The sequence below is a fragment of the Panulirus ornatus genome, chromosome 72 (genome assembly GCF_036320965.1).
Source record: "Panulirus ornatus isolate Po-2019 chromosome 72, ASM3632096v1, whole genome shotgun sequence".
NCBI classification, from domain to species: Eukaryota; Metazoa; Arthropoda; class Malacostraca; order Decapoda; family Palinuridae; genus Panulirus; species Panulirus ornatus.
This window is the reverse complement of record NC_092295.1, coordinates 2760903-2786161: the sequence shown is the minus strand read 5'-3', so window position 1 is coordinate 2786161 and position 25259 is coordinate 2760903. Positions and strand designations below refer to the sequence as shown.

At 40.1% G+C, this 25259-nt stretch overlaps 1 protein-coding gene across 6 annotated transcripts in view; it reads right to left on the bottom strand.

Moving 5' to 3' along the window:
- The window catches only part of LOC139748152 (uncharacterized), a 249575-nt gene that overhangs the window by 4722 nt on the left and 219594 nt on the right, over window positions 1-25259 (bottom strand). For 3 of the 6 annotated variants that reach the window (XM_071660863.1, XM_071660865.1, XM_071660859.1), the window contains 7 exons: window positions 21232-21478; window positions 17559-17973; window positions 10588-13235; window positions 9036-9222; window positions 6655-6816; window positions 5159-5264; window positions 207-1553 (listed from right to left, as the gene is read on the bottom strand). In XM_071660863.1, coding sequence (XP_071516964.1) covers window positions 207-1553; window positions 5159-5264; window positions 6655-6816; window positions 9036-9222; window positions 10588-13235; window positions 17559-17973; window positions 21232-21478 — 5112 coding nt within the window. The remainder of the gene's footprint in view (window positions 1-206; window positions 1554-5158; window positions 5265-6654; window positions 6817-9035; window positions 9223-10587; window positions 13236-17558; window positions 17974-21231; window positions 21479-25259) is intronic. The other 3 variants (XM_071660861.1, XM_071660862.1, XM_071660860.1) reach the window with 3 other exon arrangements.

The window sequence follows — 25259 nt, the reverse complement described above, 5'->3', positions numbered from 1 at the left end:
TGAAACAGTGCTGTATTAGTTGCATTAAAAATTTTTCTCATTTTTTACTATGTTAAGTCTGATTGTGGAAACAAGGTTTTAAATCAAGTAAATGTCAGAAGTATAGCTGACAGAAATGGGCATCAATAGATTAAGGTTTAAAGTTAGATGAATATGAAATTCCACAATCACACTTCCAGCTCTTATCTGGTCTTACTACTACCTACTTGGGTGTATCTCCAGGCGCCACACGTCTCCCATGGCTAGCCGACCGTGGTTGTCCACCATACCTACGTTGCCCATCATACCTGCCACTAGAATTGTTGCCCTTGTCTCCATTATTTGGGACACGGCCAGGCACAGATGAGGCACGAACGATGTTACTGTTGACCGAGTTAGGACGTGGTGCCAGTCGAGAACGAACTGAAGGGGGTCGTGCTGCTGTATTCGCATAATCATCACTCGTGAAGTTCTGCGTTGTTGCCTTATCTTTCAAGGATCGTCTAGGAGCAGGCTTGGGTAATTCTTTAGGAGACACAGGGAAAGGCTTTGGAACTTGTTTTATCTGTGGGGAAGTTTTTTCTTTAGCTGGCTCAAAAGGCTTAAAAGGACGTTGTGGAGAAGTCATGCTTACAGGCCGAGGTATTCTAGATCTGTTGGCACTGCTTGGGCTTACTGCTTTCTCCGGTTGAGGTTGTTGTGTTTTAGTATTCTTCTTTTCAGGCCCTGCCATTTGTTCCCACTTCAGCTGAAGCCGGCGGAATCTGATGCCCTCGGACTCATCGTCTCTCTCTGTATCTGCACATGCTCGTGAGCCCTTCTCATTTTCTGTGTCCTTTTCTGATGCTGACCTTTCACTTACATCTCCATCCCTACTGGATACATCACTAACACGAAGGTCTGTTGCCGCATCATCATCAGTGTGGTCACTTCCTCGAGAATAAACTGGCCGGTTGTTCTTAGGGTTGTCAAGAGAGTCTGTGTAGTCTTCACTGGATGTTCCCCCAACTTCCTCCAGCATGAGTTTATCTATGGCTGTGAGTAGTCTAGAACCAAGTTGAACACCACTCCATCGTTTCCTCAGGGTTGGATTCATCTCCTCATTAGCCACATGCTCGTAACAAGACCTAGGTCTGGGACTTCGGCTTTGTTCTCGAGACACGTCTGGAGTGGAGTGTAAGAGTTCATTTTCATCAAGTTCTGGAGATGTAAGTACTCGCATTAAAGCTTTGACACGATCCTGCTGAGCTGCATTCTTGAACTCTTTGGTCTCTTTTGAATGCAAATGATCTAAAACAGAGGGAGGCCGGTCACCAGGACTCTCTTTTGAACTAGTATGTAAGAGGAGTCGTTCCTCCATTTTCTGGAGGCTTGCATGGAGGGCTTTGTATTCATGTAGAAGGTCAAGATTAAATGGGAGAAGGGCAAGAGGTCTTAGAGATAAGAGGAATTCATCATAAAGACTCTTTGTGGCAGTGTTGGAGAGGTAAAGGAAGGCCTCTGGATGATAATGCTTCTGGATTACACTCTCCCTCGTACGCAAGTAACTCAACCAGGAGTCCAGAGATCGGATGCTGTAGGGAGATAGTACATGGAAAATGGTACACATCTTAAGTAATAAAACATTCTGGAATGCAGTTGGTAGTTATATGGTAAATACAAAGGTGACAGTCACCATTGGGAATGAACTACTTTGATGAAATATGAGGAGTGATGTACCAAACCAAGATAAAAAATAAAGCAGTGGGCCTTGGTTGTGGATGGTATGCTATGGTTTTGGTGCATTTTACATGATGCCTAAAGAGTGGAAGTGTTCAAGTGAGTTGTCTATTCCTGATGCTCCTCAATAAGATGGAACAAGCAAACGATAAAGAAATACTATCACTACTCTCTTAAGAAAGAAATACTATCACTACTCTCTTAAGAAAGAAATACTATCACTACTCTCTTAAGTATCCAAACTCCCAGAAAAACAGGTCTACAACAAAGATATCCTATTCTCATCTACACAACACTAAATTAGACAGTCATCCTACAACCACACTGCAGACAACCTCAAACAGACATCCTGGACAGCTTCAACAAATCACAATCCCCTTTCCACAAGGTATTAGTGGCAACAGACATCAACAAAGCATTCAATCGTATTCCCAACATATTCTCACATAGAAGACACGACACCGACTTCCACATTAACTCCCACTCAAAAATACTCCATCTATCCTCGGTATCACACAGGCATATGACATTCACTCTCCACACCACATGCGTAAAATAACCATATGTAGCTAAACACCCTCAGAACACATACCAGTAACAGATTTGGACAAGAATAAAGAATCACTTAAAAAATATACAGTACAAACCATTGGCATGCTCACAGGCCTGTCACTGAAGGCCATGTCCCCCATCATAGACACCCATAGGTTAACTAAAGTTAGGCTGTAAGCTACTGGCTGGCGAGGCCTGTCACAGCTGCAGTGCTTTGCCCCATCCGATACTACTGCCACCCATTTATCTATTAACAAGAGGAAGGATGAAAGCTGGGCGAGCTGTATGCTGTCTACCTACACAGGGATCAAACCCATGCTAGTGCAAATGTAGGCAGCAATGTTTACCACAAAATCACCAAGGCATTTAATCCCATAGTAATCTCTACAAACAATTCATTCACTCTAAACTATGCTTCAACTACTCTGCTCACCCAACTTGTCAAAACAGCTGTTACAAGTTGTATAGTACAAAACCGAGTGCTCAGAATAATCAATGACTGCCTAGCAACTACAAATATTGAAAAACTGAATAACAAAACAAAAATTCTTCCAATAAAATCCTCCCTCACTATGCTCAGCACTTGGTTCTTTATAACAGCATCAGGCCCTTATTCAAACGACTCTATGACCAACCATCAACTCTCAAATAGAAATAAGATACACGTACTTCGTAGCTTGGCAATTTAAATTTACAGATCTCTTCTCCTGCAACAAACAAATATGAGCAAGTATATAAAAACAGTAATCACCTAATGAGCATTACAGAACTGCCCTCCCACTCCATTTTGAACTTCACCCCACTATATATACATCTATCCAACAATGCAATCCCCAGGCATGTTCAAATTACAAAAAAAAAAAAAAATTTTGTTTGCATTCTGGACATCCTCCATATCCACCCTAATTTATCATAAAGCAAGACCCCTCCAGCCCAAGACACAACTTCCACACTTATGACAATAAACATGTGCTCCTCAACTGACTTGCACTCACCTTACAAAGACATAAACAATAAACACATCCTTTTGACATGCAGTCTCACCCAATGGACATGGACAGCTTCCTAATTGCTGCAGGAACCTCAAAGACGGGCTCCCAGTATAATACCGGGTAAAACCCAAGACACGGTGAACTTTAATGCCAAAGAGAATACCATGTGATGATAATGGTAGTGTGTTTAGATTATGTCAAATAGGTATCCTGAAAAATTTCGGTCACTGTAAACTGACATATGGAGAGAATGAGTAAAGAATTGATGCAGAGGATACCATTGGTATATGTAATACTAAAGAGAAGGGGGAAACTGATGAAAGGGTGAAGTGAATATGATTCTCAGTGCTCAGTGCCTAAACATACAGGATGATAAATAGTGTGCACACGATATGATATACAGCGATGTGATATACAGAGGGCAACATGCTGTCAATGGACTTAACCAGGGCATATGAAGTAGCTGGGGGAAACCATGGAAAGATCTGGAGAACCTGGTTGTGCATAGAGGACTGTGGTTTCAATGCATTACACAGGAGAGCTTAGGAATGGATGTGAGCAATAATGCCCTTTCATCTTTTCCTGGCATTACATTGCTACCACCTCCAATTTGGTCTCCTGCTTCTCCTTGTTCCCTCCACCTCTGACATATATATCCTCTTTGTCAATCTTTCCACATTCATTCTCTCCATGTGTCCAAACCATTTCAACACACCCTTTTCTGCTCTCTCAACCTCACTTTTTATTACCACACTTCTCTCTAAACCTTTCATTACTTACTCGCTCAAACCACCTCACACCACATACTGTCCTCAAACATTTCATTTCCAACACATCCACCCTCCTCCGCACAACCCTATCTATAGCCCATGCCTCGCAACCATATAACATTGTTGGAACCACTATTCCTTCAAACATACCCATTTTTGCTTTCTGAGATAACGTTTTCACCTTCCACATGTTCTTCAATGCTCCCAGAACCTTCACTCCCTCCCTAACCCTGTGACTCACTTCTGCTTCCATGGTTCCATCCGCTGCTAAGTCCACTCCCAGATATCTAAAACACTTCACTTCCTCCAGCTTTTGTCCATTCAAACTTACCTCCCAATTTACTTGTCCCTCAACCCTACTAAACCTAATAACTTTGCTCTTATTCACATTTACTCTCAACTTTCTTCTTTCACACACTTTACCAAACTCAGTCCCCAACTTCTGCAGTTTCTCACCAGAATCAGCCACCAGCACTGTATCATCAGTGAACAACAACTGACTCAGTTCCCAAGCCCTCTCATCCACAACAGACTGCATACTTGCCCCTCTTTCCAAAACTCTTGCATTCACCTCCCTAATCACCCAATCCATAAACAAATAAAACAACCATGGAGATATCACGCACCCCTGCCGCAAACTGACATTCACTGGGAACTAATCACTTTTGTCTCTTCCTACTCATACACATGCCTTACATCCTTGGTAAAAAATTTTCACTGCTTCTAGCAACTTACCTCCCACACCACATACTCTTAAAACCTTCCACAAAGCATCTCTATCCACCCTATCATAAGCCTTCTCTAGATCTATAAATGCTACATACAAATCCATCTGTTTTTCTAAGTATTTCTCACATACATTCTTCAAAGCAAACACTTGATCCACACATCCTCTACCACTTCTGAAACCACACTGCTCTTCCCCAATATAGTTTTACTATAACAAATGACAGCAAAGTTGTACAAAGATGTATGTTCGGTAGAAACTCCTCTGAGACACTCTGAGGAGTAAAGGAATTCTGAATCTTGAGTAAAAATTCTAGCTCTTTATATGTTTCTTAGTACATGAACTGTTAAAAAAAAGAAGAGTCTTTCAAATGAGAAAGAACATAAATACAAAATGAAGCAATGAATTTCATTACTTACTTTAGAAGCCCAAAGATGAATGCATTAAACTTGATAGGCCCTTCTGATAGACATTCCTCGCTATTCAGTGTCAGCACCAAGTCATTCAGAGCCTTTGTTGAGGGACCTAAGGATGAGAAAACAAAAGAAATTCAACAGGTTCTCCATGTGTTAGAAGTCACCCACATACACATGTATATACATACACATCCACACACGCACATATACATACCTATACATTTCAACTTAGACATATATATACATACACAGACAAATACATAAATACACATGTACATAATTCATACTTGCTGCCTTTATTCATTTCCGTCACCACCCTGCCACACATGAAATGACAACCCCCTTCCCCTGCATGTGCATGAGGTAGCACTAGGAAAAGACAACAAAGGCCACATTTGTTCACACTCAGTCTCTAGCTGTCATGTATAATGCACTGAAACCACAGCTCCCTTTCCACATCCAGACCCCATTAAACTTTCCATGGTTTACCCCAGACGCTTCACATGCCCTGGTTCAATCCAATGACAGCACGTCAACCCTGGTATACCACATCATTCCAATTCACTCTATTCCTTGCACACCTTTCACCCTCCTGCATGTTCAGGCCCTGATTGCTCAAAATTTTTTTCACTCCATCCTTCCACCTCCAATTTGACGTGCTGTCAATGGATTGAACCAGGGCATGTGAAGTGTCTGGGGTAAATCATGGAAAGTTTTGTGGGGCCTGGATGTGGAAAGGGAGCTGTGGTTTCAGTGCATTATACATGACAGCAAGAAACTGAGTGTGAACGAATGTGGCCTTTGTTGTCTTTTCCTAGCGATACCTCGAGCACATGTGGGGGAAGGGGGTTGTCATTTCATGTGTGGTGGGGTGGCGACAGGAATGAATAAAGGCAGCAAGTATGAATTATGTACATGTGTATATATGTCTATGCCTGTGTATGCATATATATGTCTACGTTGATATGTATAGGTATGTATATGTGTGTGTGTGGATTTGTATGTATATACATGTGTATGTGGGTGGGTTGGGCCATACTTTCGTGTTTCCTTGTACTATCTTGCTAACGCGGGAGACAGCGACAAAGTATAATAAATATAAGAATCTTTCTTTTTTCTTTCATACTATTCGCCATTTCCCACGTTAGCAAGGTAGCGTTAAGAACAGAGGACTGGGCCTTTGAGGGAATATCCTCACCTGGCCCTCTTCTCTGCTCCTTTTTTTGAAAAATTAAAAAAAGAAAAAAAAAAAAAACGAGAGGGGAGGATTTCAAGCCACCTGCTCCCTCCCCTTTTAGTCGCCTTCTACGACATGCAGGGAATACGTGGGAAGTATTCTTTCTCCCCTATCCCCAGGGATAAAATATAAAATGTAAAAATAAATATACATATTTAGAAAGCTTCAGTTTAATCCCCTAAATAATTTTCCCTTTTAAATTTCCTCCATGACACACATCTAAATGTAAACTCAGTACCTTTCACCTGTCCTCCAAACTTACTTATCTGACTAGTAACTTCAATGACACGCCACACAGAGTTGTTGATCTTGCCAAACAGCGACTGTAATGAAGGGTGAAGACCGTCACTGAGAAGAGCATAAACGGCAGGACATAGCTTGTCTAAAGCCAGTTGTGCCACAGCCGGTGTCAGACCACTGTTACCTGATTTTTAAGGGGAATGAACATGTTAGCAAAAACACAAAACAATGAACTGAACTACAATATGAGAATCTCTTGTATTAATCAACTTTCTAAATTCAAAACATACTTTAGGGATGAATTTTGTGTTAGTATAATTTTTACCTAAGCAAGGTGTTTGTGTTTTGTTTAACCATATCAGTTGTGAATAACTAGCAAAATCCTTTCATAAGAAGAATTTTCAGTCCACTCTATAGAAAATATTTAAGCAATCAAAGGTTCAAGTCTTACTCATGCCTGTTTTGGAAGGTCCCTCTTCTGCTCTCTCAACCACACTCTTCATTACCACACATCTCTCTTATCCTTTCATTACTTACTTGATCAAACCACCTCACACCACATATTGTCCTCAAACATCTCATTTCCAGCACATCCACCCTCCTCTGCACAACTCTATCTATAGCCCACGCCTCGCAACCATATAACATTGTTGGAACCACTATTCCTTCAAACATACCCATTTTTGCTTTCTGAGATAACGTTCTCAACTTCCACGCATTTTTCAATGCTCCAAGAACTGTTGCCCCCTCCCCCACCCTACGATTCACTTCCACTTCCATGGTTCCATCCGCTGCCAAATCCACTCCCAGATATCTAAAACACTTCACTTCCTCCAGTTTTTCTCCATTCAAACTTACCTCCCAATTGACTTGTCCCTCAACCCTACTGTACCTAACCTAATAACCTTGCTCTTATTCACATTTACTCTCAGCTTTCTTCTTTCACACACTTTACCAAACTCAGTCACCAGCTTCTGCAGTTTCTCACACGAATCAGCCACCATCCCTGTATCATCAGCGAACAACAAATGACTCACTTCCCAAGCTCTCTCATCCACAACAGACTGCATACTTGCCCCTCTTTCCAAAACTCTCGCATTCATCTCCCTAACAACCCCATCCATAAACAAATTAAACAACCATGGAGACATCATGCACCCCTGCTGCAAACCAACATTCACTGAAAACCAATCACTTTCCTCTCTTCCTACATGTACACATGCCTTACATCCTCGATAAAAACTTTTCAGCTAGAGACTGAATGTGAACGAATGTGGCCTTTTTTGTCTTTTCCTAGCACTACCTCGCTGGAGGGGGAGGGGATTCTAATTTCATATGTGGTGGGGTGTCAACAGGAATGGAGGAAGGCAGCAAGTATGAAAATTACATGTGTATATATTTATGTCTGTGTATGTATAAGTAGGTATACGTTGAAATGTATATGTATGTATATGTGCCTGTATGGGCATTTATGTATATACATGTGTATGTGGGTGTGTTGGGCCATTCCTCGTCTGTTTCCTTGTGCCACCTTGCTGAGGCAGGAGACGGCGATTAAGTATGAACAAATAAATAGTATATCAAGTACTGTGTATACTAGTTTCTTATCATTATTTACACTCTTCTACATATGATTACACACCTTCATTTCAGTTGGTTCTCTGTCCATAGTACACTGGAAAACATGGATGTTGAATGACTTTATTCCTATACAATGGTTTCATGTGTATCAGGCTGTATATCAGCCCATCCATTTTCAGCCTCTTTACATTCTCAAATATGTGTATCAATGGTGTCAAAAAATTCATGCAACAGTTAGTTTCTGTGTTGCAATCCCCATAAAATGAATTTATGGTTCTCTTCACCATTTCAACAAAACTAAGCCAGCAAGCCAGTAACTATATTTTTATCTATAGGTGTGCTCCCTGGTGGACAGGATAATTATGAAAGTGCTTGGCTGTATACATGACAGAAGTAGTGAACAGAAAAACTTTCATGAATATGGGACAGCCACAGTGAATGGATTACTATTAAGGTAAAATTTTCTTTTAGCTTATATGCATTGGGTGAGTAAGAAGCAGCAGGTTTGAAACAAATTTTGATAAACAGTAACACACACTTTATCAATTAATGTTGAGATTCCTCAACTTCTTATGGAATGAAAACGTTTCAGAACGAGATTAGTTCAATATAACCATAAATATCAGAGCACAGTAATTATATATGTGATGTGAGGAGAGTATGAACAAAATGCATACAGAAACTGATCTTAAATAAAATGCAAATATTATACATACTCACAATTCAATATAAATTTAATATAAAAAGGCTGGTTTTTCAATACAAATGACATGTACATGTAGCAGCAAAGGAGCGTTGCTCTTGTGATCAGCTTGCACTTACCTAACCGAACTTTTTCCTGCTGGGAAGAAGCAGATGAGAAGTGAGTAACAAGCTTCTCCACAGCAGCACGAGCAGAAAGCACTAGGGTCTTCTTGTCGTGTGCATCATAAATCAAGGGCCTTGGGTCCTCTTCTGTATTCGTCTCTACCCCTGCTGTGCCACCACTGGGAGCCTCTGGGTTTTGGCCCTGTCATAAAAAAGTGTGTGTTCCTGAGCTCCACATATCCATGACAATTATATATGAATAAATCTGTTGTTAACAACATATAAAAGGATATTAAAACAAAACATACTTTATTCTGGAAGATCATGTCATAAAACAGAATATCCTGGGAGGAAAGGTACTTTCAAATTACAATTAAAAGAAAGCTTTTGTGAGAGGAAGGCTTGTTTCCCTACAGTGACAAGAAGCAAGCCGACAGTTTGCTTCATTTCTAGAAAGTTTCAAAAGATATTAATCATACCAGTGGGATTAAAAATGTGAAAGCTCATATCTAGTGAAGAAACATGGCTAAACAAAGCTGTTTCCTTTCCCTGGATACATGTAAACTGTCAAGCTGCCTGCTTCTTCACTGTGAGAAGTACTTGCATTTGAGTACCAGGGAATCTACTGAAATCTTACTAGAATGGAATATGCTCCTGTGAAGGTGATTTTCAAATACCTACAAGTTCTTCTATGAGCCATTTGGTTAAGAATTTCATTTAAGGGTTAAAAAAAAAAGCCCAACGCTCTTTTCAAGACACTTCAACAACCGTAGTTCCATCCAGTGCCAAGTCCACTTCGAGGTACCGAAAGTAAACTGCTTTATCCAGTTTTTTCCCTCTTCAAATTCACACTCACCCCTTCCTATCTCACCCATATACACTTCATTACCTCACTTTAATTGAACATTAACTCTCAACTTCTTTCCACACTCTGAAATTCAGATACCGGCTTCTGATGTTGAAAAGAGAATGTGTTTTAATCCATGCTCAAATCAAACTTGTACAATCAGGCCACTCTTTCATGTTAATTAGTTGGATAACATATACTTCAACAAAACATTCTGTGCAGCCAATCTCAGCCCCTGCTTGGCATGGCTGGGTGTCATCTTCATATTCAAATGTGCTAACATACTCAGAGAAAGCCAATTTACTTCCTGAATGACATAAAACACTCCTGGTACTGAGAAGAAAATTCTGATGGAACAAGGTTTCACAAGTCACTTGAATATTTTCATCACCAAAACATCGCACGTCATTCATTCTGGTATTGAGACATTAAGTGAAAATTTAAAATACTGCAATCTCTTTGGAAAAAGAGTATATTTCTAAGTCTTGAATCACTGAGACCAGTTTAGAAAACAGTAAATGCAGAGAAATATGTCCATGAAATCAAGTTCAAGAAAAATAAGAACAATGCAGAATTTAGTAAAAACACTTTCTGCTGCACAATTTCTAAAATCATTACCTGAGATGAGCAAAGTTCATATGCAACTGAAATGCATGACTCCTGAAGTAAAGATGAGCTATAAGTTTAGTATCTTATTACGCAGATATCAATATGGCTTACCTTCTTTAGAAGTGACACATCTGGTGAATTAGGTGGGGTTGCGAGACGGTCAGGCGTGTTACGTAGATGGACGCACACCTTTTCTGCAAAGCTAACACTTTTCTTTGGACAAATATCACATGTATTGCTGCACTCTGCTAATATAGGACCCACAGATTCTCTTGTAACTAGAAGATTGCTGACTTGAGACCGAATCCGAAGTAGATCATCTTCTGTTAAATCCTCATGACTGGACACATCTGGTAGTTCACTGACTCTTAATAGGTTTTTCTTTTGAAGACCCTTCCCACAGAAGCCAGTACATTGATTAACACAGCTACACCCCATTGGGGAAGGTGGATTAAGAGAAGCATCCTTTTCTATTTCTTGATGCGGACAAGCTTGTGCTACTTCTGGAATGGTTTCTCTTACTACCCGCTGAGCCATTTGTTCCATGGGCTCCTGTAAAGATCGTCTCTTTAGTAAGTCTTCTCTCATATTACCTCTTCCAGCATCAATAGCACTATATCTTTTGTTGTGACTGCTTGCTCCCTTTGAAATTTCTTCTTTTAATGAAGAGGATTTCCTTAGAATTCCTCTGGGTAATGGTGGTCGAGGTGGTGGTGTATCTGGATCATCAGGACCATGCCTCTCCTCAACAGGAAGAGATATAGATCTCTTTGGCAAAGGCGGTGCTTTTTCAAGTCCTTCTGAGTCGGTACTAGCAGTATCATACCTATAAACATATCTCTGATCTAAAAGCCCTCCATTCTCTCCTTCTGAGTCATTGAGCATTGTTGAAGAGCCTCGGAAACCAGAGGAAGGCTGTGTGGAATTTAAGCTACTAGCACTAGCAGAGGCTCTGAGTTCATGAGAACACTTCTGCTGGCTGTAATCACAACTAACTGGTCGACGAGATGGTTTAGGAGAATGGCAAAAGGAAGGCTTTGTGGTTTCCATGCAGTCAGTTTCATCAAGGAGCATTTCTTTTAGTTCTTTAGGTAACAAAAAGTTTAGGGATTCCCAGTCACGGATGTGCCCAAACCCATGTTTTCGTAACTTTTCCATGTCACCACATGAAAAGGGACGCCTTATCCGAGATTCTTTAGCCTTTTTAATTTCTTCAGGTCGAGAGCTGTAATGCTGTGGTACAAGGAACACTCTTGCATCAATGTTGTACTTCTTGTCTTTCAGGAAGCCCAGATCTGGCAAGGCATAGTTTGGGTAGTAAACATACACCTCCTTTTTGTCAAGGTCAAAGCTAGTGTTAACTGTTGCTGAAACCTTCAGATTTGAGGTCTGAAGGCACTGATCTGACATCTGTTTCATTACTCGTGGCTTTGGTCGAGGTTTTTCTTGTGGTGCATTTGTCTGGTCTGAGTCTGAGGGTCTTCTGATTTTTTCTGTAGATCCTCGATTGGACAGATAACCACTTGAGGAATTGCCTGAGTCCTGGCGCTTACGTGGAGTGTTGTTGGAACTGTCGCGTCTGTTGTTCCCCTTTTTTGGAGTTCCTGGTGACTGAGACCTCTTTCGCTCATCAACACGAATATTGAAGGCATTCTTGTTCATATTTTTATTGCCTAAGTCCTTAGATGCACTTTTAATGGGTGTCATATTATTCTTCTCCATGTTATGTTTGTTATCTCGCAGCCTCAAGACATCATGCATCTTTGTTTCCTTCTCAGACTGATCAAGAAGAACCTTACTTTCACCTCGACTATCCATTGATATGTCCATCCCCTCTGGCTCCTCTCTGATTGGACTAGTAACTGGTGGTTTAGAACAGGGATTTGTTTCTTTAAGGCTATCTTCAAAGCTTGTAACATTATCCATTGTATTTGAGAGTTGAATACTATTGTTATCAAGCACAGCAGCAGCAGTAATAATGTTGTTGTTATTGTTATTGTTCATAAGTCCATCTTGCTGAGTGTTGGCAGTGGTGGTAGTGGTGTCTGTTGTGGTCGTGTCAGGCAAAGTGAAGTCCTGATTCAGAGTCATATTGTTGGCTCTTGGGGTGATTTCTGGAGCCCCTAGGGAACCAGTTCTTCGTCGGAAGCCACGCTCATGGTAAATTACACCATTTTGCCTCATGAGAGCAGGAGGTGGAATAGGTGAAGCACTTCCATCCATGTCATTCTCGGATTGGCTGTTCATAGGCCAGTCAGAGGAATCATGTACATTAGACTGGTTGTCAGAGCTAGAGCAAGCTCCTTCTTGGGAGATGCTAGATGATAAACTGACAGCTTCTTTACTAAGACTCTTTTGCCGCATAAACAACTTTACCAGTGAAAAGTTGTTGGTCTCATTTGCTATGGTCCTGCTGCTTTGGCTGGATCGCATGCTGTTCTGGAGATCAAACACTTTGACACATCCATTTGAAGCTTCTAGTGACCGGCGCATGAGTGAACGACGCATAAGGTTAGGCATACTATTGCTTTTATTACTCTGTTGTCCCTGCCCTGGAGATTTTGTATCCTCTATCTGTCCTCCTGACTGCTGCTGGACATTGCTGACTTTAGAAGGCACCTCTGGTGTGCGAGAAGATCGACGACTAACTCGCGACCATGTGGTGTATGGCTGATCTGAATGTGTCATGGAGGGCGCAGTACATCGACCTTCCAGTCTTTCTGTTGACCAGTGGTTGCTCCCACTAGACTCACTCTCACCTAAATAAACAATAGCGATAATTAAAGCTATGAATGCACATGTAACACTTAAGCAGCATTTTGATATGCAAATTCACATTAGCTCATTTTTCTTTTATTATTGCAGTGTCTTGAAGAGTTGACCAGTACAGATTATACTTACAATGTTAAAATAAAACAGAATAAGCAACTGAGGAATGGATCATATAATAAATCAATAAACAAAATTCCGGTCTGAAAAGCATCTTAAAAGCATCTTAAAAGTCTTAATGAGAATCTAACAGTGATATTCTGGGGTGAGAGAGACAGATTAGAGCCAAAATAATGGCAGAAAAGTCAAAATGACAAAATATGATTAGTATGGATTAAAAAGGTGCTATATTCTAGTGAATTACAGGGAAGGGTAATACAGCAGGGGGGAAGTGCCATAAGATCAAACGAAATTATCCAATAAGCATGCGGCTGTCAGCATTAATATAAGTGTACAAGAAATTCAGATTATATCATAAATTATGAACATATTAATCTATCAATCTTTCTCTCTTCTCTCTCTCTTTCTTTCTTTCATACTTGTCAGCAATTTCTTGCATTAGAGAGGTAGTGTCAGGAACAGACAAAGAAAGAACACATTCACTCAATATTATGTATATTCATTTATCTTACTCTGTCACTGTCTCCCGCGTTAGCGAGGTAGCGCAAGGAAACAGATGAAAGAATGGCCCAACCTACCCACATACACAAGTATACACATACACGTCCACACACGCAAATATACATACCTATACATCTCAACGTATACATATATATATATATACACACATAGACATATACATATATACACATGTACATAATTCAAATAACAACCCCTCCCCCCCTCATGTGCATGAGGTAGTGCTAGGAAAAGACAACAAAGGCCACATTGGTTCACACTCAGTCTCTGGCTATCATGTAATAATGCACCAAAACCACAGCTCCCTTTCCACATCTAGGCCCCACAGAACTTTCCATGGTTTACCCCAGACACTTCATATGCCCTGGTTCAATCCATTGGCAGCACATCGACCCCGGTATACCACATCGTTCCAATTAACTCTATTCCTTGCACGCCTTTCACCCTCCTGCATGTTCAGGCCCCGATCACTCAAAATCTTTTTCACTCCATCTTTCCACCTCCAATTTGGTCTCCCACTTCTCCTCGTTCCCTCCACCTCTGACACACGTATCCTCTTGGTCAATCTTCCCTCACTCATTCTCTCCATGTGACCAAACCATTTCAAAACACCCTTTTCTGCTCTCTCAACCACACTCTTTTCATTACCACACATCTCTCTTACCCTATTATTACTTACTCGATCAAACCACTTCACACCACATACTGTCCTCAAACATCTCATTTCCAGCACATCCATCCTCCTCTGCACAACTCTATCTATAGCCCACGCCTCACAACCATGTAACATTGTTGGAACCACTATTCCTTCAAACATACCCATTTTTGCTTTCCGAGATAATGTTCTTGACTTCCACATATTCTTCAACGCTCCCAGAACTTTCGCCCCGTCACCCAACCTATGATTCACTTCCGCTTCCATGGTTCCATCTGCTGCCAAATCCACTCCCAGGTATCTAAAACACTTCACTTCCTCCAGTTTTTCTCCATTCAAACTTACCTCCCAATTGACTTGTCCTTCAACCTACTGTACCTAATAACCTTGCTCTTATTCACATTTACTCTCAGCTTTCTTCTTTCACACACTTTACCAAACTCAGTCACCAGCTTCTGCAGTTTCTCACACAAATCAGCCACCAGTGCTGTATCATCAGTGAACAACAACTGACTCACTTTCCAAGCTCTCTCATCCACAACATACTGCATACTTGCCCCTCTTTCCAAAACTCTTGCATTCACCTCCCTAACAACTCCATCCATAAACAAATTAAACAACCATGGAGACAACACACACCCCTGTCGCAAACCAACATTTACTGAGAACCAATCACTTTCCTCTCTTCCTACATGTACACATGCCTTACATCCTCAATAAAAACTTTTCACTGCTTCTAACAACATGCCTCCCACACCATATATTCTTAATACCTTCCACAGAGCATCTCTATCAACTCTATCATATGCCTTCCCCAGATCCATAAATGCTACATACAAATTCATTTGCTTTTCTAAGTATTTCTCACATACATTCTTCAAAGCAAACACCTGATCCACACATCCTCTACCACTTCTGAAACCACACTGCTCTTCCCCAATCTGATGCTCTGTACATGCCTTTATCCTCTCATTCAATACCCTCCCATATAATTTCCCAGGAATACTCAACAAACTTATACCTCCCTGGGGACAAGGGAGAAAGAATACTTCCCACGCATTCCTCACGTGTCGTAGAAGGCGACTATAGGGGACGGGAGCGGGGGGCTGGAAACCCTCCCTTCCTTGTATTATAACTTTCTAAAAGGGGAAACAGAAGAAGGAGTCACGCAGGAAGTGCTCATCCTCCTCGAAGGCTCAGATTGGGGTGTCTAAATGTGTGTGGATGTAACCAAGATGAGAAAAAAGGAGAGATAAGTAGTATATCTGAGGAAAGGAACCTGGATGTTTTGGCTCTGAGTGAAACGAAGCTCAAGGGTAAAGGGGAAGAGTGGTTTGGGAATGTCTTGGGAGTAAAGTCAGGGGTTAGTGAGAGGACAAGAGCAAGGGAAGGAGTGTAAGAAAGTAAACTCTAGATTGATATGGGTAAAACTGAAAGTGGATGGAGAGAGATGGGTGATTATTGGTGCATATGCACCTGGGCATGAGAAAAAAGATCATGAAAGGCAAGTGTTTTGGGAGCAGCTGAGTGAGTGTTAGTAGTTTTGATGCATGAGACCGGGCTATAGTGATGGGTGATATGAATGCAAAGGTGAGTAATGTGGCAGTTGAGGGAATAATTGGTGTACATGGGGTGTTCAGTTTTGTAAATGGAGATGGTGAAGAGCTTGTAGATTTATGTGCTGAAAAAGGACTGGTGATTGGGAATACCTGGTTTAAAAAGAGAGATATACATAAGTATACGTATGTAAGTAGGAGAGATGGCCAGAGAGCGTTATTGGATTATGTGTTAATTGATAGGTGTGCGAAAGAGAGACTTTTGGATGTTAATGTGCTGAGAGGTGCAACTGGAGGGATGTCTGATCATTATCTTGTGGAGGCGAAGGTGAAGATTTGTAGAGGTTTTCAGAAAAGAAGAGAGAATGTTGGGGTGAAGAGAGTGGTGAGAATAAGTGAGCTTGGGAAGGAGACTTGTGTGAGAAAGTACCAGGAGAGACTGAGTACAGAATGGAAAAAGGTGAGAACAAAGGACGTAAGGGGAGTGGGGGAGGAATGGGATGTATTTAGGGAAGCAGTGATGGCTTGTGCAAAAGATGCTTGTGGCATGAGAAGCATGGGAGGTGGGCAGATTAGAAAGGGTAGTGAGTGGTGGGATGAAGAAGTAAGATTATTAGTGAAAGAGAAGAAAGAGGCATTTGGACAATTTTTGCAGGGAAATAATGTAAATGACTGGGAGATGTATAAAAGAAAGAGGCAGGTGGTCAAGAGAAAGGTGCAAGAGGTGAAAAAGAGGGCAAATGAGAGTTGGGGTGAGAGAGTATCATTAAATTTTAGGGAGAATAAAAAGATGTTTTGGAAGGAGGTATATAAAGTGCGTAAGACAAGGGAACAAATGGGAACTTCAGTGAAGGGGGCTAATGGAGAGGTGATAACAAGTAGTGGCAATGTGAGAAGATGGAGTGAGTATTTTGAAGGTGTGTTGAATGTGTTTGATGATAGAGTGGCATATATAGGGTGTTTTGGTCGAGGTGGTGTGCTAAGTGAGAGGGTTAGGGAGAATGATTTGGTAAACAGAGAAGAGGTAGTAAAAGCTTTACAGAAGATGAAAGCCGGCAAGGCAACGGGTTTGGATGGTATTGCAGTGGAATTTATTAAAAAAGGGGGTGACTGTATTGTTGACTGGTTGGTAAGGTTATTTAATGTATGCATGACTCATGGTGAGGTGCCTGAGGATTGGCGGAATGCTTGCATAGTGCCATTGTACAAAGGCAAAGGGGATAAAAGTGAGTGCTCACTCAATATATCTATCATTTTCAGTAAGGTTCCCACTTAAATGGGGTGGACCATCCAGTAAATATATTTATCTACTGTAGATATTAATTTTGCAAAGGTGCGGTGCTCAGCCCTAACTTGATGGTAAAGGACAAGTAATTCCAATCCCTTGTGGGTAAACTGCGAGAATTAACCAAAAATAAAAACTACGAGAAGACAGTGCCTTAATAGTTAGATAAGATGCTGACCTGCTTCATGATAATCAGAGTCCTCTGAGTACTGAACAAAGGATCCTTCAAAGGCAATGGTGTAGTTGTCCTTGTTGGCTTGGCAGGTGAGGATGAGGTCATCATGCAGGGAGTCACAGTCAAGAGAGTCTACACTGAAAGTGGTGTTGGCCAATGGCGGAGGTTCCTTCAGTGGCGAGAACAGCGGCCCTGACTGGTAGAGTGACAACTCTCCACTCACACCACTATACTCCTCCTCTTCCGCCTCTCCTTCCACTTCCCTTGTCTCGACATCGTCCTCGTCTTCCTCGTCCTCCTCGTCACCTTCCTCCTGGTCACAATGGGAAGAGGAACGTGGACTAACTGAGGAGTCGAGGTCATACTTGTTCATCATGGAGCCTGATACACTGGCAAACATCTCTCCATCTTCAGCACTCTGTAAGGCAAAGAACTCTGCTTTTCTAGATTACTGATTTGTTATATAACAGTTTCAAGATATAACTCTACTTAATAACAAAAGGCACTTGCATTGCCTTATGTCCTGCCACGAGAAGAAAAACTGTAAAAATTAGTATGCTGTGATATTTGTATGCCTAACATGTTATAAATTTGAACTCCCAATTGTTCATCATTGCCAAGTTATAGCAAATGCTAAAGAATAATTTTTCCTCATCGATGTGCAAATTCATGTGAATACATTTCCCAAACATAACAGGTCTGTCACCTTCAGTGGATGTATCTATGCAAATATTCCACAAATATAATAGGAATGTCATCTTCACAGGAGGTATCTGTGGTGTAAGCATAGTTTTTACAATGTATATTTTTGGGTTCAAGTACTAATGTGTACAAAGACAGACAGATGCAAGGAGTAATGAAATGTTCTGCCTACACTTCTATAATGGCAGGATATAGCATCTTCTGTATCTGTGCTTACAGAGGAGTGCCTAGATGGTTTTGTGGTGACAGCTGTTTACTAATCCACTGGCCTGGGTTATATCCCTGGTATGGAAAGATGGTGTACTGCTCATCCATCCTCTGGTTGGCAGATAAATGGGTATTATCTCTGGTTGAGGTAAAGAACCACAGCTGTGACAAGCCTAACCAACTGACAGCTTGTAACTCAGCTCACGTTTACTTCAGAGTTTCCATGTTCTGGGACACAGACCTCAATAACCTGCCAATAAGCCTAAAAAAGGCTGGCATTATTTACAAGTGGATTACAAATTTAAAGCACAAAAAAATCTACTAATGTGCTAACAGTGAAACAGTAACCTGGACCTCTCAATACAGTAAATAAAGCAGTCCTTTATAAACTTCTCTACACACTGTCCTGAACTTTCAGGTGCACAAAATCTAGAAAAGCAAGTAGAATCATGAACCTGTATATATAATAACTTGAAAAACTGTGTTTAGTCATAAATGTCCAAGACTGGCAATTACAGAAACAGAGTATATTCATGAACCTTTAAATGCTGGAACAAGAGGAACAACACAAATTCCAACTTCTTGATTAGACTAACCTGAGACATTAAATATAATCATTACCAAACCAGCTCAAAAGCCTGTATGTAGTCCGGGAATGCTACCAATCTGTATGGGCATATGGATACAGTTGGAGAAGGAAATACAGTTTTGGATCTCCATGCAGTAACCAAACAAATCAAATACTAAAATGTATTCCCACGTAACCAAAGGAACCAAGCTCCCTCGCTGATCTCTTAGATATACAGTAAAAACTCTCAATAACAGTACCACAGAATTCCTATCCCCTTTAATGACAGGATCTGCTGTTGGTAATATCAAACACTGTCATTAATTAGAGGGAAAATGTCCAATGTCATCATACAGACACAAAGAAAAATCCATGATTCCCTTTACCCTGATTAGAGGGTGATGTGTGGTCTTACAATTCCATGTGAGAACAAAAGCATCAAGATGGGATATTACAAATAAACAGTACTGTAAAATCCATGCCATCCTAACTAATAAAAACTTGTCATATGTTTGACAGCACACTCGGGAACTTTACAACTTATATTAATGTTGTTTTCTTTTTTCATTATAGTGATTTATCATTCTAAATATTTTCTATATTCTTTTTAGACAACAAACACCAACTGGGATGCAAAAGTCATTCTTTGAAGATGAAAGAAGGAAAAACGGGTCAGTAAACAACTCTTTCTCTACACCTGCCTAGGTATAATACTTGGATGTAGCGGCATGGGTTGTGACTTTGCCAGGCAGCTAGCCACTATAGTGGTGAATGTTGCACACACAATCCAGATGAGGGTTCGACATGATTCTCCTACTGCCCTTGGTAAAAGGGATGAGTGTTTTACAAGACTAAAGGAATTAATTATTGGCTGGACATATGAATAAAAGACATGAATGAATGCATACATCATGAAGTTCTGTCATTTCCTCGATACATTACAACAACTCTAGGCAACTCTCTGTCAGCCTGGAAATAAGCTCAGACTGAACCACAGTGCATTAAGTGACAAAAAGTTTTGCATAGGCCTCGGATAGTCCCATGATCCCCAGTCTAAAGGCGCTTAGAGATTTTGATAATTATATATTCTGAAGGTGCAGCAGAAATAATGTTATCATAATCACAAAGAAAATCAGATTAGAGGGTCTTCTTTTTACAGATAACAGACCTTTATATATATTGCATTTGCAGCAGTCACTAGAACAATGTTGTTCAGTCTTTTTTTCCACAATTTCTCTTTTGATCATTCCTTTCCTTTTCCACAAAATAACAAAAATTTGATAGGAACCTCTAGATGCTTACAGAAAGTATAATGCAGGCAAATAAGGCACATCAAGTTTGAAGAGACAATACAAAATGGAAAGATCTGAAAGTCCACGTGAAATAAAGATAATAATAAGAAAGTGAATTCGATATACAAAATGGATTTTGTGGAGGATAATGGCAAAAAAAAATCAGTATTTATTATGCAGAGAACATCATGTAACAGCAATCGTGGATCATGTAAAAGAAGTATATGTCTGGTGATCAGAATATCATCAACCAATTATCAAACCCTTATGTCCCTGAAAGAACTTGTTGCAAGACAATTTTAACATCCAGAAGTTGTTGCGAGACACATGAAAAACTTTTTCTTTTATCAAAAAATACATATACAGTACTTTAAAATCATGTAATCTCAACTTTGCCTCTAACCACTGCAGTGTATGGAGTAGCTCTCAATCCATCCCAAAATTTTGCTTAACATGGAATTCTCCATCTTCAAATGTAAAGAAATTCATATTTCATGAGTATTTTCTAAGAATTCATGAGGTACTTTATAGAAACCTCCTGATAATGTATACATGACCAAATCTGCCATGCAAAAGTTGAAGAGTGAGTTAAGTTCTGCACTGCAAATAATGTACAGTTACGGTCTTCAAATAGTGCAACCAAAGGGGCCAAGAAAGGACTGGACTGTCTTATATCAGCAGCCTGAGAAACCACAGCACATTTCCTGACCTCCACAAGCAGTGGATCTTCATAATAAGACGATACCCTGAGAAACAAAAACAGTTTCCCTCTAAATACATAGTCTGAGGAGCCAAATACAGGCATGACCTTTATGAAAAAAACAGAAAAACCTTATTCTCCCTTCCACCATAAACGATCATATAAAACAAACCGAGGAATCGGATATGGGGCAAAACTTTCACTAACCTGGAATTCACCACACATGGTAGGTAGGGTAAGGATGTTGTGAATGTCCTCGCTGTGGAAGTCGTCCATGTCAATCTCGGCAAGGTTGGCATCCAGGTTTCTTGCCAAGGTTTCATAGGATAGGTCTTGTAACTGGCCCTGACTTGGCTCCAACACTGACACCCGAACTGATCCATCACGGCCAGAGGAAAGAGATCCTGACCCACCATCTCGGGTGTAACTTTCCCGGTACCTAGCGCACGGCAGGCTGGGTTAATGGAGGCATGGGCAGAAGCAATGGTGTTTGGGTATCAAGGAAAAGGTTCAGGATTCAAATAAGATGTACAGGATGAGAAAGCAGTAATCAAGACGAGTAGAGGGTTGACGCAGCAAGATCAAGCACGATCAAGCAGCCGAAAAGTAGTTGCAAGAGTAATACAGCAAGTAAAAGACAAGATAAGAAGCAGCAAATATTGTGTAAGTGTTAAGGTGATAACATATGATAGAATCAGGATGATACAGTAGAACAGTTAAGTCACATCAACATAAGATTCAAGCAAAAGGGACAGCATAACAGCAGTAAAGAAGGAAGTCAACAAAAATGGATAAGGATTGGGGTTAGTGTAGTATGCCAATCAAGGATACATCGAGCATGATATATATGGCAATGATTAGTATCCAGACAATGGTCAATATTAGCCAGGTGCAAAGCACGAACAAAAAGGGAAAGAGAAAAGAGAAAATCATTATTAAAATGTATTCAGGTCAATGAATTTTTATATGCATTCCAAACAGTTACAGAGAATAATGTCATAGTTAAAGCTTCTTATATCTAACAACCGGATAACTAATAATGAAATGATAACGATGAAATGATAAAGCTTGCTGACTTGTCTCCAGCCATTGTCTACAGCACCTTTTAATAGAACGATAGTAAATTCATCAATGCTGCCAGTATTAAATTCTTTCATTCAGCCACATTTTGATGATTGTATAAATGTTTAAATACTACAAAGAGAGAGAGAGAGAGAGAGAGAGAGTGATAGTCAGAGTTCCTAAATCAGGATATTTTCCGAGCAAGGGCTACATCGTAGCACTAATCACACGTTTTGATCAAGGTGTCAAGCTGTTTTCTTTGACTGCTAAACTTCTGTAGTCGTCAATTCTTGATTCATCTGAGAGTGTACTAAACTTCCTTTTGAAGGTTTTAATGCTTATAAAGTGTAATTACCTGCAAGTACCAATGATGGGATACTGTTGAAAGGTAGGGTCAGCAAAGAGCGCTTAATGTACAATATGTTAGATGTTCAGTGCTCTTTCTGCTGCTGCACTTATTCCATAGTTATCAATCTTGGGTTCATTTGGGGTCATTTGGAACTGACTCCTGTATTTCATATTCTATCTTAAATACTTGTGTACTTATTCCAACATGCTTCTTACATACAAAAGTTTTTCTATAATTTTTTGTCTTGACATCTATTGTGTATATTGTATGTGTATTCTGGTATATTGCATGGTATTTTTACAAATTTTGTGACTCTTTTTCTACTTTGCTGAGAAGCAAATTATTGTCCTTTACTACTTTCAATTTGTTGTTGAACATGTATCTTTCTCTTCTCTCCAAGCAGTTAAGTTCAAGTTCTTTCCACCTCTTCTGATAACCATGTATTTTATTACATATTTTTTCCCTTCTTTCTAAGTTGCAGAGTTCTTTCAGTCTTTTACGACAGTTCATGTTCCAGTCTTTCTGCTCTGCTCATGAAGTGCCTCCAAAGTCTCTTAACTTTTTTCCATTTGTTGGGTTGGTAACCAAACAACATGGCACTATCAATTTTGCTTATTATTCATATAACTTACATCAATAGTTTTACATCCACCTTTACAGGGATAAGCCTTGTAAGTCGGACTTTCTGGAATTATGCTTTTAAGAAAATGTTTACTGCCTATGTTGATGGTGTTTTGTATTTCTTCAGATAAATTTTTAATAGTTTGTCCCTGAGGAATGTACGGGAATGCTATCAGTGGTCCCTTTGAAGTCCTGTGGCATGATGAAAAAATCAGCTCTATGTAATATGGGGGTACTACTGTCTTCTTGCAGAAATTCTCCCTTCACAGCTTAGACTGAGTCTAAGTTGTTTTGTTTTTATGTCATTGATAATGCTGTTGGAGATCAGCCTGGTATAAATTTTTATAGATACTTATCCATGGCCCTTCAACACTCTTCTCTACTACTTTGGCTAAACACCAAAGTATTTTGTGTGTGTTTTTGGATGATGAAGTAATACTCTCAAAAGGACAAGGTGCCACTGACCCGAATGATGTTGCTACATATAAAAAAAAAGAGTCAGTGACCTTAATGTTGGTTTGGTAGATGTGAGGCTATGCTTCTTAAGGAATTCCTAGAAGATAAAATAGAAAACTTTTTGCCTCGATTGTGAAGCATTACTGATGGAATTGCGTTCATAGATGAAAAAGAGTGTTACATCTGATAAAAACAGTCTTATCCATGCTGCAAATCACTGAACTCAAAGAAGCTCTTTCCCCTCGGAGAAATATTGATTCCACAGTAAAACTGGCACTCAGTTTTCCTACACTCGTGAAAGATGACGGCTTGGATAAGCTGTAGGATCACTGAAGGGGTTTATTGTATACTAAAGAATCCTTGAAATGCAAGAGTAATATGGCAATAATTTCCTGGTTTGAACTATGGACAATTAAAGACGGTAACAAAGAGTCCAAATTTAGTCTTCCTTCAAAATTTATGTGCAGCCGTTTGGCTGTACCTCACTCCTCTTAATTTGGCGAGAGGGCGTTATCCCAGCTTAACACAATCAAACTGAGCAGACAAATAGGCTCCAAGTGTTTCCTGTAGCCAATTTCCTCCAAGTAAAGCAGGCCATAATGCAACAGGAGGTACCTTGTCATCAGTGGGAGCCCTTAACACCACTTGTGAAATAAGTTAAGGAAGGGCAGTGCCAGAAGCAGTACATGGACCTGAAAAACCAACAGGAAATGGAGGGGTGTGGCAACTCTGCACCCTGAAAAGGGTCCTGGTGGAAAACCAAGATATTTTGAAAAAAGGAATTTGGAGGTAATCACATTTGGATGAATGAATAATATGACCATTCATACCCTCATTTACTCTGTACCATTTCTGTAATAATGCCTGTGGTGTTCTGATTTCAATTCTGTTCACATTTCATTTATCTAATTTTCCATTACATATTCACCTTTCCTTTCTCAGTAGGTCACCATGGGCCACTGAGAGTCAGCTGCTGATGCTGTGGGTGGATGGCTGACACAAGCAATGCAGGTCAGTGAGATTGAGGTGATGAAGTACTTGGCATCTTGGGATGCCAAGCCCCAGACTGCAATATCTTACGTCTTCTTATGCCAGTACAATTCTAGTCACCGCACCATGTAGGAATGGTGGAATAAAGAGGACATTATTGAAGACATGACGCTAAGATTATCCGCAACCTATATACACCAATGAGATTAAGTCTATGATAAGGACATGGATCTCTTGCCCAAGAGGTTATCCCTTCTACCGACACAGTACATCATGCTCGTTTGAAAGATGATTGTAATGCATGACATTATCAACTGGGGTACATGAGACATAGTGATGTACAGATACATAACATGAACTTCCTCCAATCCCTAGATATGGATGGAAAGGTGTAATTCAAACTGATTACACATTATACAACAAAAAAACTATCTCTTAAGAGGAATTTTATTTACGAAACTTTAATAGTTTCTAATATAGGTTAAAACAGCCATATACAGGCTTGGACGTACAATACACTATCAGACCATAATCTATGAAGGAAAACTAAGCAGATCTCACCATAAAGTCTAAAAGGCATAAATGAATAAATACTCTATTATTCATCCCTGAATATTTCTATAAAAACTGATAAGGTCTAAAAAAAAAAAGAACTCTTGTAGTTTAGCATTAAGACATATCTACACCAGAGGGCCTGATACAGGTCTAAAAAAAAGAACTCTTGTCATTTAGCCTTCAGACATACCTACACCAGAGG